This window comes from Ranitomeya imitator, chromosome 3, assembly GCF_032444005.1.
Source record: "Ranitomeya imitator isolate aRanImi1 chromosome 3, aRanImi1.pri, whole genome shotgun sequence".
Taxonomy (NCBI): domain Eukaryota; kingdom Metazoa; phylum Chordata; class Amphibia; order Anura; family Dendrobatidae; genus Ranitomeya; species Ranitomeya imitator.
Window position 1 is genome coordinate 672,313,868 of NC_091284.1, and position 20,104 is coordinate 672,333,971.

At 37.9% G+C, this 20,104-nt stretch overlaps 1 protein-coding gene across 1 annotated transcript in view; it reads right to left on the minus strand.

The window, feature by feature from the left end:
- Window positions 1–19,198, minus strand: part of DDN (dendrin) — a 32,473-nt gene extending 13,275 nt beyond the window's left edge. The window contains exons 1-3 of the mRNA XM_069758347.1: window positions 19,137–19,198; window positions 13,134–13,339; window positions 3,015–6,586 (exon numbers count right to left, since the gene is read on the minus strand). Of these exons, the coding sequence (XP_069614448.1) occupies window positions 3,015–6,586; window positions 13,134–13,321 (3,760 nt within the window). The 5' untranslated portion in view covers window positions 13,322–13,339; window positions 19,137–19,198. The remainder of the gene's footprint in view (window positions 1–3,014; window positions 6,587–13,133; window positions 13,340–19,136) is intronic.
- Between the last annotated feature and the right edge of the window lie 906 nt (window positions 19,199–20,104).

A 20,104-nucleotide genomic window follows, 5' to 3' on the forward strand; every position in this document is an offset into this window, starting at 1 on the left:
TAGTGTGATAGTAGAGAAACATAAAAAAAAAAAAAAATCTGGTATCTCTGTAATTGCACCGCCTGATCACTTATACCACACAGTGAACGGCATAATAAATAAATGTAACTAATTCTTGACCTGCTGTTGATTTGTTCTGTCTGTTTCCCACAGCAAGGCTCGGCATAATTTTTCCTGCACTCTACGCTGAGCGCTTACACCGGGGTTTCTGTGTAAATCTCTGAAAAATGTGATTGAAACTAAATTCTAGATGGAAAATTCACTGTAATGGGGCAGATGGAATCATTTTGAACTCCCGTTTGGTCTGTGATCTGATGGTGTCCGTTCCCATCTCGTTAGGCATGAAGAAAAGCACTGGCGGTTAACAAAAGTTTTGTGCACCTTTGAAAAGACGAACACTGATGAACAGAGGCCTGACGGAGTTCAGAGGAACTTATTAATGAATTAATCCATCGGGGGAGTTCATCTGAATCACATATTTTGGAGATGTAGATGGAAACCACGCCTGATGTAAGAGCTCAGCATAGAGCACAAGATACATGTGAACTGATCCAATATGTTCTGTACCCTAAAATTTTACCAATAAAAGCTTCAACTCAACCCACAAAAAAAAAGTCACCACTCCTGTCTGTCATCTGTTAGCACTCCTTCACTCTAGAATCTCGCCGTGTGGCCAAGCAGTAGTGTACAGCTACATATGGGGTACTGCCAAGTTAAGCACAAATTGTGTGACAAATGTTGGCGCTATTTTTACCCATAAAGTCTAGGGTAATTTTTTTTTTTTGTGGTAATGTAATTATTAGTTTTTACAGCCCAATGGTATAAAATTCTGTGAAACAATTGTTGCATCAATATGATCCCTGCACCCTTAGATGAATTCATTGAGAGTTGTAGTTTGTAAGATGGTGTCTCTTATGGGGGGTTCTGCTGATCTGGCACCTCAGGGGCTCTGACAATGTGACATGGCACCCTCAAACCATTCCAATAAAATGTGCACTACAATATAGCTCTACTTCCCTTCTGAACTTTGCACTGTACCTCAAAAGTAGTTTTCAACCCCATTCATTTTTTTCCTATTATCCCATTTGAAAATTACAAACTTGGGGCCATTGCAACATTTTAGTGGAAAAAATGGTAATTTTAAATTTACTTAGCCCAATGTTATACAACTCTGAATCACCTGAGGGTTATAAATGCTCACTACACCCCTAGAATTCATCGAGAGGTGTGGTTTCCAAAATGGGGTCACTTTTAGGGATCAGGTACCCTTCAAATGTGATATGGTGTCCATAATCTATTGCAGCCAAAATGACGCTCCAAAATTCAAGTAGTGCTCCTTCCCTTCTGAACCCTGCCATATGCCCAAATAATAATTTTCCCCCACATATGGGATATTGGTGTACTCAGGAGAAATTGACCAACAAAATTGCACAACAAATTGTACAGTCCATTTTTTCCTGTTACCCTTGTGAAAATAAAAAATTTGGGGCTGAAGCATTTCGTAAGAAAAATATATTTTTTCATTTTCACAGCTCGATGTTATAAAATTCTATGAAGCACCTGTGGGTTCAATCTGCTCACCCCAGAACTAGATACATTCTTTGATGGGTGTAGTTTACAAAATGGGGTCACTTGTGCAGGGTTTCCACTGTTTAGGCATATCAGGGGCTCTTCAAATACGACACGGCATCCGTTATCTATTCCAGCCGCTACAAAAGTCGAATGGTGCTCCTAAAAATCCCTGCCGTCTGCCCAAACAGTAGTTTTGCACCACATATAGGGTATCAGTGTACTCAAAAGAAATTACGCAACAAATTGTATGGTCCATTTTCTCCTGTTACTTTTATGAAAATGAAAAATTTGTGGCTAAAAATATTTTTGTAGGAAAAATTTTATTTTTTATTTTCATGGCTAAACGTTATAAAATTATGTGAAGCACCTGTAGCTTCAAGGTGCTCACCGCACCTCTAGATAAATTATTTGAGAGGTCTAGTTTCCAAAATTGGGTCACTTGTGGGGGGTATCTACTGTTTAGGCACATCAGGGGCTCTGCAAACGCAACATGATGTCCGCTATCTTGTTCAGCCAATTTTACGCTACAAAAGTTGAATGGTGCTTCTTCCCTTCAGATCCCTGCCATGTGCTTAAACAGTAGTTTTACTCCACATATGGGTTATCGGTGTACTCAGGAAAAATTGCACAACAAATTGCATAGTCCACTTTCTTCTCTTACCCTTGTGAAAATGTTAAATTTAGGGTTAAAACAATATTTTTGTGGGGAAAAATGATTGCTTTAATTCTTGTGAAGCTCCTAAAGGGTTAATAAACTTCTCAAGTGTGTTTTAAGCCCTTTGAGGGGTGGAGTTTTTAAAATGATGTCACTTTTGGACATTTTCTGTCACATAGGCCCCTCAAAGTTACTTCAAATGTGATCTGGTCCCCCAAAAAATAGTTTTTGCAAATTTTGCTAGAAAAATGAAAAATTGCTAATAAAACTTTAACGCTTCTAACTTTCTAACAAAAAAAAAATGATGTTCCAAAAATTATGCTGATGTATAGTAAACATGTGGTAAATGTTTTTTACTAACTATTTTCTGTGGTATAACTCTTAAGAGCATAACAATTCAAAGTTTAAAAATTGCGAAATTATAACAAAATTTTGCTAAATTTTTTATGTTTTTTATGTTTTCTCAAATAAATGCAAATCACATCGACCAAAGTTTACTATGTAAATAGGGTGCTGTCAATGCTTAGTTTGGTATTCAAAGATTGAATAATTTATAAGTTTTCAGGAATATGCTCCATTGATAACGAAAATGGTAAAATCAAGTTGTTGACTTATTTATACACTAGATGGTTTCCAGAAGGAGTAACCAAATGAAACTGCACCAATGCTGAGAAAGGATTCTTCAGGATTCTCACTACATGTGACATACACATATTTACTAAAACAGATGTTAAATGAGAGCTGACGGGTCCTCTCTAAAAATACATTAATTAATAGTGAAAGTTACCTGTTAGTAGGTCTTGAACTGCAGAATTTTCCGACTCTTTACTTTGATCTTCACAACTTGAGAAGAATTCTTGTTCGGTTTTATTCAGATCCTGAAGAATTTCCTTAATGCAGCTGTTCAGATCATATACAGCTACTTCTTCAGGCACCTGGAATTTATTAGACTGTCCTACTATTTCACCTTCATGCAATGTCAGTGGTGAAGGTTCTGCTACCATAAGGTCCTTTGTGAGTACATCTTCACCATGTTCATTTGTTCTTTCGCTACCTGTTTCTTCAGTGATGGGTAATGTGTCTTCATCCTTTTCTTCTTTACCCAGTATTACTGTCACTTCAGAGTCTGAAGTGTCTGAGCTGCACGAAGTCACACATTCAGCTGAAGCCTGCTCTATAGAGTCAGAAGAAGGTGTCTCCAGATCTTCATCCGTGTCAGAATCAGGGGCCGTGTGGCGCCTGATACGGGAGACAGCCTCCCTGAGATCTTTAGCATAGAAATTTGGTCTTCTTGAATACGCTTTCATTGTGCCCCTAGAAGATGTTTCATTTATTTGAGAATCCAAGCAAACACTACCACTTGTTTGCCTACGTTGTATAGCTGGCTCTCCACATATGCGATAATTTGTAAAATTTGGTGCATATTTTGCAGTATTGCAATCTTTTGTTTTCCATTGATTTTCTTTAGGGAGATTTTCCTGTGTGATCATTGATATAGGATTTTCTTCACGTATGTTCATCTCAGTGACCATCGATATTAATTTTTGCTTAACAACACATTCTTCCTCCACTGACTCAACTAACATACCCTCACTTAGTTTTAGCTTTTCTTGGATCTGTAAATCCAATGGTTCTGCTATTGTTTTACAGTTCTGTTCAGTTACAATAGTTTGTACATCTTCCCGAGGCTCTTCACTGATGATTGACTCAAGTTGCATATGGTGGGAAACCACATATGGATATGTACCAACACAATTTACTGCATGTGAGTTAGTTTCTTCAGGCTTCGGTGTTTCAAGAATTTGATCATTCTTAACTCTTATGTTAGAGGTTTCTGAACAATTTTCATTGGTACATGGGTTCTGTAAGTCAGGAATAAGCAGATGTACTTCTGACCCATGTTCTGTAATCTCTTCAGAACGGTTATTAAATTTTGGGCAATTACACATGCGTATACTACCAGTACCAGCCACTGAAGCCACTGACACAGGATCCTCTAAAATGCATGGAATTTCTTTATAATTCCTTATCTTGCTCTCTTTTCTATTAGTTCCATTTTTAATCAATACTTCATGGTCGTGCTCATTATCTGCGTGTCCTTCATCAGTGTTATCAGCTTCTGATCTGTTGGGCTCATTTTGAGCTTCACTTAGAGAATCCAATTCTCCAATGGAAAGTCCTAAAATGCGTACTGCTCTTTCTTTTAGGGTTGAAGGCTCTTTCTCTATGTAATGTGGATTGTAATGTTGGGTTTTAGAATAGCTCTTTTGAGGGATTGGTTGTAGTGGTAGACTTGAACGAGGCTTTGAATGGGAAGTTGAGTAAGGTGCTCTCTCTTTCTTGACAAGATTCTTAGAATGACCTTGAATGGCCAAGGTTTCCCCCTTCGATTTCACATTATGTACAAACTTAACTTGCTCTGTTATTGGTGGAAAAATAAACTCTGCTCTAACAACTACACAAGTTGCATCGATGACAAAAAGTCCCTCGCCCTCATTTGATAATGCAGGCTGACTTTTCTCTGTTATATGCTCCTTTGCATGACTTCTGCCTTGATCACTTTGATGTATAGAAGAATGTTCAGATGTATTGTATTTCTTACTAAATCTCAACCCATCATGACTTCGCCAACGGTTTTGATCACTGCTCCTTCCTGGCAAAGTGTTGACATTTCCAGGCTCTCTCCACCTAGGAAATTCTGTATCTTTGTAAGACATTCTTTGCTTTTTAGAATCACCATGTTTTGTTTCATCCAATATATATGGTTTCATATATTGTTTTTTCAAGGGAAGAGTATGACTATATCGTCCAAATTCAACCTTATTTGTAGACAACTTTAAAGGACCTCCTGTCTTTGATTCTTTGCTTGATATAACTCTTAATGGTCTTCTCCACTCATGTCCTTGTTCCCTATCTTGTTTATTAATGTTTATATATTCCTCTCTGATCTTTTTATCAGCATTTTGAAAGTTTCCACTTGCGTAACTAAAACCTAACTCTCTTGGCAGTTTTACTCCATGCAGAGGAATTGGTGGACGAGCATCAAAGGGAGGTATTGGGAGTTGGCTGTTATTTGCAGGAGGCATATTTTTCCTGTTAGGTGCTTCACTTATATCATAAAGTGTTTTGCTACTTGTGTACGGCATTGATCTGTCCCTTTGAAGAGGGACTGAAACTGTTCCATATATCATGTTATCGGTCTGGAACTCAAGTTTAGACTTTATTTTTGGAAAGTTAGGTATATTGTTTGCAAGAGGAGAACGTCTGCCTTCTACACTCTCATATATATGATCAACAAACTCATCAGACGTGAGTCCTGTCCACGTGCTATGTGCTCGAGGAAGCTTTCTGCCTTGTATTATGCTCTGTAAAGTTGAGTCAAACTTTTGCTTATCTCCTGCTTCCACTTTCTGCACATTTGTACTTGATGTTGAATTTGTGTTGGCAGCTCTACTTATCTCCATAGTATATCTTGGCACTTTTTCTCTACTTTCATGATAGTCCTCTGTGTCATGTAAAGGTAGAATTTGATTACTTAGCTTTTGTCTGAATCCTATAGTGTGATTATCTTTTTCTTTATTAATAGGGAAGATACGATGTGGGTAATCATAAGAAGGAGGAGGAACATAAGGTGGGGGAACTTTTCGTTTTCTTAACTGTGGCCGGTTTTCTTTTCGTATTTCCTGTTTGTGATTTATTGAGGGGCCTTGTTCCACAACTGTTGTATTTACTTTGTCCTGAGAGGTCTCGGAAATAGCTGGATTACTTATTCCTGATTTAGCCGATTTGACAAGCTTAGACCACCAACTTCTTTTCTCCTGACTTGTATCTCCAGAATTTGTCACAGCAGATTTCATTTTTTCTGTCTCTGGATATTCCACTTTGCTTGTTTGTGATAAGAGTTGGTTTTGTAAAGCTCTGGGCAGAATATGTAATGGTTCCCACTCATCATACTTTAGCTCTTTCATCTTTTTCTCCAATATATAATCTGCTTCCCATTTTCCATAAATAGAGTCCATCTGTATCAGTTTCCCTTTTTGCCTCCGCTTACTGGGCAGGGAATGGTTTATTAGTTCCCCACGTGGATCACTGGGCAAGTTTTGTCTGTGCCTTTCAAATTCAGCAGGATACGTGCCAGCTATATTGTTATCCCACTTATAATGGATCTGTTCTCTTATGCGTGCATCATTTTTTTTATCAGCATTTTGATCCATTCTTCCTACTTTTGATCCTCTATGAATTGGTGGCAGATTTGAACCCCAGTTTGTAGAATCTTGCAAAACTGCTCCTTGTTGCAGTCTGGAGGCAGACCATAGTCTATAAGGAGACTGATCTCTCATTGGGGTTTTGTAAACGTACCTTAAAAACAAATTAATAGACCATATTTAGCCTTATTAATAAAATAACTTTTAGTTAATATCTTCTTATTGTTAGCTTTTATTTCCTTTATTTCACATGGCATATTTTTATTGTTTGAGCTCTGTGTAATATTTTTGTGATGTTGTAGTCACAAATGAAGGAGTTGTCCATTGATTTTTTTATGGAAAAACTGTTATGTCCAAAAACACTATTAACCTGCAGATATAGGGTTAATCTGCAGGTAGACAGCGTCACAAAAGTATCTGGCTGCAGTACTAAAAGACAGAGGCTCCTGGGAGAAGTAAAATCCTTTTTCTCCCGGGAGCACCTGGGAAAAAAAATAACTTTATTGATCCCATTAGCCAACAGCTTTCAGTCATGTAGGCATGCCAGAAGCAATTACAGTTACCTCTCACAACAGTGAAAGCACGCCACGGCACTGCAGTGCATCAGTATAGAGCAAGCTGTAAATCAGTGCCGGGGTGTGCTTACAGCCGCTATTCTCAGTGCTGTGAGTGTAGACTGTAATTGCTTTCTGCATGCCTACATGACAAAGTTGGTGGCTTCCGAGAAAAATTATGCTCATTTTTGCAGAATAACCCTATATTTGCAGGTTAATAGGGTTATCAGACATGACAGGTTCGCTTTAGTCCCAGCTGGTCTGTGTTTCCTGGTTCATTCCTTGACACACTGGAAATGCTGATGGGCATTTCTCACAGCTTCCAGTGTATATTTAGGGCAGTTCAAGTAAATAAACTAGCAGAAACTAGGTGAGCATCAGTCTTGTCAAATGCAATCAATTTTGCTCACCTGGTTTTCCATGCATATGTCTTTGAATCTCTTTTATGGACTGGTTGCACGTGCTCAGTAGATACCGGTTATTCATCTAGCAATTGTACTGTGCAGTGAGATAGTTTATGCATAGTTGTAACATTCTCATTGCACAGGGTGGACAGTGGCGCTATGCTCAGCTACCATCAAAGAAGGTACAACTTTCCTACTCTCGGACTGTGCTGCTCAGCTGTATGGTACAAAAGTATTCAAAATAATAGAAGTACAATATGACTAACCAAGCCTACAACCTGCAGGAACCACCGATCGACCAAACCGCTGCATGACCAGCTCTATCCTCACCTACTGTATCCTCACCCATCCCTTGTAGATTGTGAGCCTTCGCGGGCAGGGTCCTCACTCCTCCTGTACTAGTTGTGACTTGTATTGTTTAAGATTATTGTACTTGTTTTTATGTATACCCCTCCTCACATGTAAAGCGCCATGGAATAAATGGCGCTATAACAATAAATAATAATAATAACCAGATTAATCACTGTCTTTGGTATAAATTATATTACCACATGTCAAATAATTTACCAGTTGGTGCCGTAGATTCTAAGAAAACCAACCGACTCCGCATTCATGATCTGCAGGATTTTGAGTCTATTAGAATAATTAATTGAAAGGGGATGTGTTCAAAATAATAGCAGTGTGGCGTTCAATTAGTGAGGTCAATCGTTCTGTGAAGAAACAGGAGTGAATCAGACAGGTGGCCCTTATATAAGGGTGAAGCCAGGGAATGCTGTAAAAAGCCAGAGAAATATTGGTCGTTAGAGACATTGTTCAGAAGAACAGCGTACTTTGATTAAAAATGTTACATTTTGTGAAAGCCTAAAACCCCACGGCTTTCAACTTGCTTAACGGTGCCCAAACTTTTACATGTCACTGTATGTAAAAGGCACAATAGGGGACACTTGGTAACCACTATATCTTTCCCTTGTGAAGACACCAATTTAATCAGACTGGACATTATTTTTCTCCACTGTTTAAGCTAAAAAAAAAAAAAAAAAAAAAAAATAGTTGTCAAATATTGACTTAACAGTTGTACTCTGACAAATATGCTTGCAAATTGGAAGGTGTCAGAATTGCAAGGCTACACCGTAATTAATGTGGTTTTGTGGGACACACTTGAAGAACTTTTTGTGCTGAATTCCAAGGGGTTCATGAAAGTGCTGCTCCATTTCCGGATTTAACTATGGACCCACTCGGGCAAATGAAACAAGTAAAACTGTAATTTTTTTAAACCTATAATTATATTAACTGTGATTCGACGTATCAATTGTGACTAACAGTCAATATAAGATTTTTTTTAATATACAGATTATTGGAAATTATTCATGCTAAAGATATTGCAGCCTGAAGCAACTAACATCCAGGACTAAGAATACATGCTAGATTGGTGAAGCTGGCTGGCTGTCAGTGTCAGTCTTTGAATGGGTTGTCAGTTTCCAGGTGTTGTAGTACTGAGACTGGCAGATGTGGATATGCATTAAATGCTTCAAGCTGTAATATTATTTTAAATCGGACCTGGTCAAAAGTATCCAATTTTTTATCTCATTTTAGTCCCGTTGCTCTCCTGAGTTTTCTGTTTTTTTGTTTTTCTGAAAACCGCCATACAGTTCCAGAGATATGGGAATATTTAGTTGTTGCAAATTTTTATTATCTTGACCAAGTGGGCGTGGCTAACAGGGTAAAGTGCAGAGTGGTATAACGACACGCCCCCAATAGTTCTGTGAGCCACGCCTCCTTGTAACGACCATAAAAATTAGCACTAAATAAAAAGACCAGTATCTCTGTTTGAAAAAAAACAAACAAAACAAAAACAGAATACTCAGGGGCAGCAGTAAAATAATTAAGAGCAATATCTGTTCACTCTTGATGCTGGTCACAGTTCCTCTTTAAAGTGGTACTCTGAGGAATATTCGTAGAATACACTGTGGTCCCTCAAAAACAAGCTTCCAAGGGGGTCTCTACTCTATCGGTCTTTCACATCATGGAAAACGTAAATAGAAAAATACATAGTAAACCCATTTCAGATAACTTTGGATGTTCATCAAAACATACAAGTGATATTAACCAGACATTACTAATCCACCCAAACCTTGAGGATCTGCCACATGCCCAAAACATAAACTATTGTCATAACCAATAACAATTTAGTTTATGGAAACTGGTAGCCACAACCATTTTAATTTATCTTTTGTTTTACAAATACCTCCAAAAGCCTGCATGGCAATCTGTGTATTTCAATGCATTTATGACATGTATGAGCCTGTATATACCTGGCTTAGTTATTAGAAAATAAAAAAAGCATTGAGAATATGCTCAGCATCTCTGCAGTTTAGGAAGACTGTAGAATTGATATTACACGGACATGTCAAAAGTTTGTATCAAAAACTTTTCTCACCTGGGCAGCAGGTCTCTGCCATCCTGGAGACTGTAGTACACCTGCGGCTCCATCAAGCTTGCCTACATATCATTCTTCCACCCAGGAGGAATATGTTTAGTTTTGATCTCAACTTCAAAGGCCACAAACAAATGAAATCTTACAACTTCCTATTTAATGAGATATAGCGAAGGAGCAATAAACACTTCCCCACTTATAAAGCTGCATTAATGCTCATAAACCTGCATGATATATAGAAGGCATCCTATACGCATGGGCAATCAATATATTCTGTGGCTTTATACTGGCTCAGCTTCATAGAATTACCAGTAGTCTGGGTTCACGTATTGGTGCTTCCCTCAATTTATAGTTTACATACTAAGACTGTATGGGCAGGATGATTCTAAATACTGGATTATCTCCCTTTAATGTAAGTGTAAAGTCTGTGTAAACTGCTCAGTTGCAACTTGAGAATCTCGGGCTCCGACGCAGACTGATACCGGCCACCGATTTGTAGACTAATATAGTTACAGACCTCTTCTTGTTGCTGATGTGTTTTGGGTGCCCCCTAAGGTGTCACAGTCCGGTTACTACTGTAATTGACCCTAGACTATATGGCATGGTATACGCGTGTATACATAAGAGCGACACTTGGTATGTACCGGTTTGCTGCCACTAAATGTAAGGGCTTGTTCACACAAGTGTATACATCAGACGAGTGCTATCCGATGTGTTATTGGATCAATGTTATTCTATGAGGCGGCGCTGATCAGAGTTTTTTTTCATACTGAATTGGAATGCTGCATGCTGTGAGTTGCTTCGCAAATCCGATGGCACTCACCCATTCAAGTCTATGGGTGCGGGGATCTCAACAGACTGCATTCGGATGATATCTGAGTACAGTCCGATTTCACACAATGGAGAAGATGGAGAAATGTTTTTCTCCATCATCTCCTCACCTATGCTATGATTCTCTTTTCCGAGAGAAGCGGATCACAATAAGATGACATCTCAAACTCTGATCAGAGTTTGAGACAAGTGTCATTAACATAATTGACCCGATTCTCTTCTACAAGACTGTCAGACTTGCCAGGCAACCCCTTTAATTTTTATGCATCTGTTGCAAAATATTATGTTTTGATGCAAAATTGTATGAAGGAACCTGTGAATGTAAAGCGCGCAATGACGCTTTAAAAAATGTGCCACTCATACAATTTTAAAAAGTAGAAATGGGGTATCCTCACATGTAAAGCGCCATTAAATAAATGGCGCTATAATATTAAATAATAATAATAATTTTATTTCTTATTTTGTAATTATTCAGGTTTTGACTTTATGAAAAACATGAAACTCCTGGCAGCGAAAGGGTTAATTCAGTGACTAATGCTTGGTGCAGAAAAAAATTAATAAATGGAAGGAAGAGAGAGAACGAGATAGTAAGCAATAGATACAAGTGCTTCTCACTAAATTTGAATATCATCAAAAAGTTAATTTCAGTTCTTCAATACTAAAAGTGAAACTCACATTATATAGAGTCAATACAAACAGTGATCTATTTCAAGTGTTTATTTCTGTTAATGTTGATGATTATGACTTACAGCCAGTGAAAACCCAAAAGTCATTATCTCAGTAAATTAGAATAATTAACAAAAAAAACACCTGCAAAGGCTTCCTAAGCATTTAAAAGGGTCCCTTAGTCTGTTTCAGTAGGCTCCACAATCATGGGGAAGACTGCTGACTTGACAGATGACCAGAAGGCAGTCATTAACACACTCCACAAGGAGGGTAAGCCACAAAAGGTCATTGCTAAAGACGCTGGCTGTTCACAGATTGCTGTATCCAAGCATATTAATGGAAAGTTGTGTGGAAGCAAAACGTGTGGTAGAAAAAGGTGCACAAGCAACTGGGATAACCGCAGCCTTGAATGGATTGTTAAGAAAAGGCCATTCAAAAATTTGGGGGAGATTCACAAGGAGTGGACTGCTGCTGGAGTCATTGCTTCAAGAGCCACCATACACAGAGGTATCCAGGACATGGGCTACAAGTGTCACATTCCTTGTGTCAAGCCACTCATGAACAATAGACAACGCCAGAGGCGTCTTACCCTGGGCCAAGGAGAAAATGAACTGGACTGTTACTCAGTGGTCCAAGGTGTTGTTTTCAGATGAAAGTACATTTTGCATTTCATTTGGAAATCAAGTTCCCAGAGTCTGGAGGAAGAGTGGAGAGGCCACAATCCAAGCTGCTTGAGTTCTAGTGTTTAGTTTCGACAATCAGTGATGGTTTGGGAGCCATCTCATCTGCTGATGTAGGACCACTGTGTTTTATCAAAACCAAAGTCAGCACAGCCGTCTACCAGGAAATTTTAGAGCACTTCATGCTTCCCTCTGCCGACAAGCTTTTTGGAGATGGAAGATGAGACACCAGACCCAACAATTCAGACGAGCTGAAGGCTGCTATCAAAGCAACCTGGGCTTCCACAACACCTCAGCAGTACCACAGGCTGATCGCCTCCATGCCACGCCGCATTGATGCAGTAATTGATGCCAAAGGAGCCCTGACCAAATATTGAGTGCATCTACTGAACATACATTCAGTAGGCCAACATTTATGATTTTAAAATCATTTTTCAAGCTGGTGTTAAAGTATTCTAATTTACTGACATATGTTTTCATTGGCTGTAAGCCATAATCATCAAAATTAACAAATAAACACATGAAATAGATCACTCTTTTTGTAATGACTCTATATAAAATGAGTTTCACTTTTTGTATTGAAGAACTGAAATAAATTAACTTTTTGATGATATTCTAATTAGCGAGGATCACTTGTACATAAGCTGGAATTCAGCTCCTTCTATTTCTGTTTAGTGTGACTACTCTCTAATGATTTTTAGACTTTTCTCCTTTGGAATCTAATAAGGCATTATGTGACTTAAATGTTTCAAAGCCCACAATGGGATGGATCAGATGAATCTCTTGAGATGCTCAGCAATTTTCTAATATTGAATAAGCTGATCCCAAAGCAGCCTCCAATACTAAGCTATTAAAAGAAAAAATATATATCCACACTAAAGCAAAAAAAAAAAAAAAAAGAAAAAAGCATGAAGTACACAAGGAAAATAAAGTCTTCAATCGCCATAAGTAGCAAATACTTATTCCTAATCCTTAATACTTATTATCAGTGGTAGAGTAATAATAATGCAAAAGCAAATACCCCAATACAACCAAAAAAGAACCAAATAAACAAAATAAAGTATTAGTTACAAAAAAAATGGGGGTGACTACTGTGACAGCTGTGTATAAAGAACTTCCATACATATATTACCTGCCAGGTATAGTGCCATATTTCCCTCTGTCCTCTGCTGATCTTCCGGGACTATCAGTGACTGTTCTGTAATTATCATGATTTCTGCTTGGTAGAGTTCTGTATTTCAGGAGATTGTCTGGCTGCCTTCTGGGGTTTGTACTGTACACCCATGAGCCGTCCAAGTCCATCCATCTCTGCCTGTCCATGCTAGAAAGTTATAATAACTGCAGAAAAATAGAAATTCATTGGTGAAACATTATCCACAAGAGGGACAACAAAGCACTTCCTTGGGAATGCGTTTAAAGATATTGTTTAGTTGTGTTGTGAAGTCTATTGTCTCATTAACCAAATCCAGATGGTTTAAGATTGTGAGGTTTTTTTTTTAATTTGGTAAAGTATAATTGGAATAAAATAACTAAGTGTTTTATGGAATGGAAAATACAGAAAAACACCAGTTAAAGCCTTGAATGGTTTACATTGAATTGACCTACAATAACAGTAAACGTAGAACATATAAAGACAAATACGTCAAATTCAATTAAAATACTCACTTTTTATCCTCTTTTGTGCCAAATTGCTTTCAAAACTAAGGGTGATTTAGACTAGCTGACTCACTGCGTTAAAAGACCAGTGAACGGCTACATGGAACTCAATAGATGGTCACTTAATAACCTATTTAGATAGGTCGAACACACTTCCATGCACACAGAACGATCATTAATGCGATCGTTCTGTGTGCATTGACTGTCATTGTTCTCGGTAGCACATGTCCAGCTTACACATTATGATCTGCTTCCAAGAACCATGATTTTTAAGTGTATGTAAAAATCATTCCACCCAACAACCAATTTTTTCTGCTCATTCATCAGATGATTGGCAGCCTGTTTACCCTAGCTGATTAGCAGGAAAAGAGCATTTCAAGGATAATCGTCCAGTGTAAATGCACCATGCAAAATAAAGAAACTGTTTATACTGTATCTAGACATTTGGCCGTGTAAGTTAATGAGTCGTTCAAAAAAAAATCGGAGCACATTCAGATGTCATCCAAGGGTAGTCCCGTTTTCCATGGACTGACAAAAAGGATAATTTTTTTTCCCATCTTCTCCTCATCAGAAAAAAAAGAGATCACACTGTGATAAAACTCTGATCAGTAATTACAAAATTGAAAACACCAGCGCACTACCAATAACAACCATTAAGTATCAAGGGGTGCAGAAGAGTGGTGACATACTAGATTAAGAGCAAAAAATGAAAAAAGAACCACTCTTAAAGACTGCACACCACAATATATACTTGAACATATAAGCAGGTAAACTTTTATTGACAAACCAATAAAAACATCTAAAACCAATGAAGTACCAAAATCCCCATAATAATCCCTATAAATAGCAATAGCTGAAAAAAAGAGCACGTATATGAACAATATGGAGGTTAATATATCACATTTAACACTGAATCATAATAATAAATCAGTATAATAATTAAGATACCAGATATGGTGCAAATATGCCCTATATATATAAAGCCTCTTGAATACTCACAAACCTCCAATATAAGGAGTATGAACGATGCCCGTAAGAGCCCAAATGAACAAAACGCTGTGTCCACCAAGGCTAATTAGCCCAAAAAAACAAAAATACAACCGGTACCTGTATGCCAGCAAATCTGATGGACCACTTATATATGAAGCAGCGGTGAACAGCCCAGAATCCATACAAATGTATGCAGATGCGCTTAATGTCCCGTATGTGGGACTATAATAGCCGCATATCAATAAGGTATGCAAAGGTCCCAGGTTCAGCCAAAAAGATAGTACAAGGCAGATGAAGAAATGCCACCAAACGGGCAAGGTGTAAAGAGGCAGGGATAAATATGGGGAAAGACCCCACGCGTATCGCCGTTACAAGGACGGCTTCGTCAGAGGAAGAGTCAACTCTGATCAGTGTGATTAGCATAATTCGACCGATTTTCTCGGATGAGAGAAAATATGGTTGTGTGACCCTAGCCTAACACTGAGGCAACACACAGACTTTCCGTAGGTAGATTTTTCTGTTATACCTTTTAAGCTGCACTTGTTATTCAAAGGAACATATTCAGTTCTATGTAACTAGAGGGTTTCTTACTTAACGCTTCTGCCTCCTTTGCGGTATCTTTCTGAAGATTTTATCTTAATCCCAGAAACACTGGATTTAGACAGAACAAGGATGGAGCCATTGAATATATTGGTGCAAACGGAATCCAAAAGCTGAATCTTTAGACTCTGTTTGCTCTTTTTTTCCGGCACCTTATGTCTTTTATGAAGAATACAAAGTACTTAGATTATGCTATTGTGTCGTACATAAAGATGGACAGTGCTGGAAAAAGTTTTTTAAAAAAGTCCAAAGTTGCAGACTGAAATGATTAAAAAAAATAAAATAAAACTATTGTATTGGCTTTCCAGTTTTAATAAACCAAACTGGGGTTAGCCCAACAGAGAGGAGCCAGAAGACCGGAGCATCTGATTGCTCCTACTCCTGTGTGCTGAAAAGATTTTAAATAGTGTTTATTTCTTTTAGCAGAACAGGCCATGTTGGAAGCTCTGGGAGTCTGAGCTCTCAGCGGAACTCAGTTAGCCACTCCTATTCCCTATATAATCTGGGTCCTGATTGAATCACATTGTCAGAGCAAGCTTATGCTGCATGGCTTGGATGATAGGTGTTCTGGAGGTTATATGAGGAGTTTGGAGGGGTTATCTGTTACTTTTGTGTGGATTGGTAAGCGTGATAACTCCCTTCCCTCCTCTTATTTTGGTTTATCCCCATCCTCCACTCCCCACTGCATTCCTCTGTTATTTGTGAGTGAATATTTGAATGCATGGTATTTTCAGCTACCCTTGTTCGTATTGCCTTGTTTGTTAGGTTAGTGTACTGCGATGCAAGGCAGCTCCCTTCTTCCCTGGCTTGAGGAAGGGAACAGATGAAGGGCTGATCCAAGAGATAAGGCAAGGATGGAGGCCCTAGCATCTTCACCGTCAGTAGCATCCTGGGGAGTAGGACAAGCTAGGGTGCCCCCTAGTGTTAGGGACAGGGAAGGAGCCCCTGGCCCCGAGTCACCAGCTTTTACAACACGGTTCTCGGTCTCCCTGCTACAACTGCTGCACCATGTCAATATACACTAAGACCATTAATAAGATTCGGGACTTTGTGTGAGGGTGCATGTTGCTGTACTGAATATGGAGGACATAATGTAGGTGCTTTTGGTTGGACATGTGTTTAGCACAATGTATGTGGCATTTGATCCTAAATGCCTATTTAATGTCATAATCTAATCTCTTTTCTATTGCACTTTTAAATTAAAGTCCCTATGGTTCCCTAACTACTCTAACTGCTTATTTTATTTCTTCGTTACTACTCTGTGTTTGATGATGCTTCATTTGAGAATTCCAGGACATGCAGTGACCGGAGCCTCTGCCCCTCCCCTGAAACGAACAGTCATCAGTGACCTCCATTTCATGGACTGGGCTATTTCCTTCTGTACTGAACATGTGTTGTCAATTTCGGCAGGTGCTCAGTAGGGTGTTGTCACTATTCATCTCCATGCAGCGACAATGCGCTTTCTCGACGACTCTTGTGGGAGTGGCACTGGCTTCTGCTCGCTGTCTCTTACAATGTGCACTGACAGTGCACTCTCTTGCCGGCTCGTCACTTCTCATCAGACCCGGCAAGAGAGAATGCACTGAGATTTTCAAACGATGCATTACCACACAGGAAGTAGTAATTTGCTGATTTGGGAATGAAATAAAAAAATTATGATCATTAGAAAAATTTATTTTATATTTTAATTTTATATTTTAATTATACTGAACAGTAATAGAATTTTTAAATTACATGGTTTTAAATAGTGTATCTGGCAAATGTCGACCTTCGCTATCCACACACTGCTGCATACGTTTTCTGAAGTTTTCATGAACTCTAACAAGCATGTCCACTGGTATTCTGCCAATTTCAGCTTCAATATTGTTCCTTAGGTCTTCCAAGGTGTTGGGACGGTTGATATACACCTTAGACTTCAGGTAACCCCAAAGGAAAAAATCGCATGGGGCTAAATCTGGTGAGCGTGCTGGCCAGTTCACATCTCCCCTCAAAGAGATAAGCCGTCCAGGAAACATTTGCCTCAAACAATTCATGGTAACCCTCGCTGTGTGTGCAGTGGCACCATCCTGTTGGAACCATGTATCCTCTAGTTCCATTGCCTCAAGAGCCGGCTGAAGATAATCCTGTATCATAGACAAGTACCGTTCTATTGTAGAGGTCGCTATAAGCCTTTATGTCAGTGAGCTTATTAGTTCTTATGTATTGCATTGTTTTTTAGAAGCTAAGTCTTACATGTTAAATTCCCTTGGCGGGATTAAAAAAAATTGTTAAAAATAAACAACCCATAATTGGTATTGTCACAACCCTAACAACAAATAGTATAAAATTATAGATTTAATTATCCCATGCAATGAATACCATATTAAAAAGCAATGGCAGAAATGCAGTTATTCGTTCAAGGATCCGTCTCAAATAAAAACCTAATACGAGAGTTTCACATGTAAAGTTCTGATTCAAATATCAAAGCAAAGAGTTGATACAGGAAATTCACTCCCCATTTTGGCTTCAAAAACTGCATCAAAATAACATGTAGTAGCATCCTCAATGCTGGTAAATAGACCTCAAATGAAAAGTACAACTTGACCCACAAAAAACAAACCACTATAAAAGCTACATTAATGGTAAAATAAAAACTAAAACAAACTTATGCTTTTTAAATTGTGTTAACACAAAAAAAATTTTTTTGTTTTTTTTTAAAAAGCAAACTTGTTTCTATTGTACAAAAGTTGTAAAAAACAAAACAAGAGTATAATAATTCTGTATAGCCGTGAACCCCAATAACCAGCAAAAAAAAAAAATTGTTTAAATCAAGTGATAAACTCCTTAAAAACAAACCTAAAAAATTTGGCAGCGTTGATGTTTTTTTTACTCCACCAACTCCCCCCCAAACAATTATAAGCATAATTTGAAAAAAAAGACAATCATTATTTACTATATTATACATAACCCAAAATGAAACTGCGCAAAATAACACTTGTTCCATATAAAACATGTCCTTATATCAACAGAAAAATAGATTTAAAAAAAAATCGTGGCTTTTTAAATGTGGAGCTGCTGAAAAAAAAAAAAGACAAAAGTTGCTACGTCCTTACAAATTCTGCACAGTGATTACAAGTTTGGGTAAGGTTTTTTTCTTCTGATTATTACACAGGGGAACAATTTGAAAAACATTTTCTGTTGAGTTAGGTTTTTGAGCTGATTTATACTAAAATTGGCATGCTGATTCCAAAAATGTAGTCAGTTTTTTTCTAGCACGTCAAGTTTTTCCTACACAACTTACCTGCCAGAGATGCACAATTGCACTGATATCTGTAATCAGACTTGTTATCTGATTACAATTCGACTCATATAGAGCTACGTGGCAACTTGTAAGAGTAGTCACAACTTTGTCATGCCTATTTCTTATATATTTCATTTTTTGTTCATATTTGTACTATTTAAAAAAAAAACACTTTTTAGGTACAGTAGTTTACATAGTTTTGAGAAGACAAAAATCCTATAGTTCAAAAACTTGACGTGATACAGAAAAACTGAGATCATTTCTGGATTCAGCATCCAAAAATTAATTAAGAACAGTTGTCTGACCTAACTCTTAAAAAATTGTGTTCCCCAGTGTTATTGATTTTTACTTCTTTTTTTTCCGGATCCAATGCAATATGAAGCATAACCTAGTACAGAGATGACATTTTTGCTTTCTTTATATCGCTAGCTTTTAATATTTGCAACAATGACAACATTATACATTCAGTATTAAAATGGCTATTAATGCCACCGCTGTATTTTATCCAGTTTTTTTATGAACCGATGGATAGACCGTGCGCTTGAAAAAGTAAAATCATTTTTAAATATAATACATACGAGTTAAATATGGAAAATACAATGTACTTACTGCGAGACACAGAGAACTGGATGTAACAGCACAATTCCTACAGCTGGATTAACAGAATATGCAAAGTATAAGCTCAGTGCTGGCCCCGCAGCACACGACCGTGCACACAAATATCAATGTCAGCATGTGTCCTCTAGTTATATCACTATTGGGGCAGCCTCCTCCGAACATAGGAATCCCAATTATTGTCTGTAATATGTGGTAGGCAAACAAATAATGAAGTTTTCATTACCGAGGCTGACGCCATACAAAACTCCTCCATGTTCTCTAATGAGAGGGTTCACACAACAGAAACCCGTACAGTCGGAGGCTAAATAAAACATATTTCTATTCTTCAATCTTTCCTTCTATTCTGCATATCTCTGTATTTCACGGCGAATCTGGAACCTGGCAAATTACCTCGATCACTAAGGTCTCTTCCAGACGTCCATTTTTTTATGTATGTGTTCCACTCATATTTTTCATGGCTAAAACACGTACCCATTATAGTCTATGGGATATATATATATATATATATATATAAATATATATATATACATACATACACACACACACGAGGGCGATCCAAAAGTAATGGTAATCAGTTATTTCTATTGCACACAGAAATTAAAATAAAATGTTTTCTTCTCTCTTAGGTACCCAGTAGTCCAGGAAAAAAAAAAAAACTTAAATAGACCACGATTCCCGGGAGCTACATTCATTTGAATATGAACTGCCGAGGAGTGAACATCAAAATGGAAAAAAACGAGCTCAGAGCTGTCATCAAATACCTCTGCTTGAAAAAAATGACTACCAAAGACATACACAGCGACTTGGTGGAAACATTGGGGGACTCTTCTATTCCACAGTTGCACGCCGGGCCAAGGAATTTAAGCTGGGAAGAACATCGACGGAAGATGAGCATCGTGAAGGACGCCCATCCACGTCCCTCAATGAAGAAAACGTGAAAGAAGTCGAAGAAGTTGTAT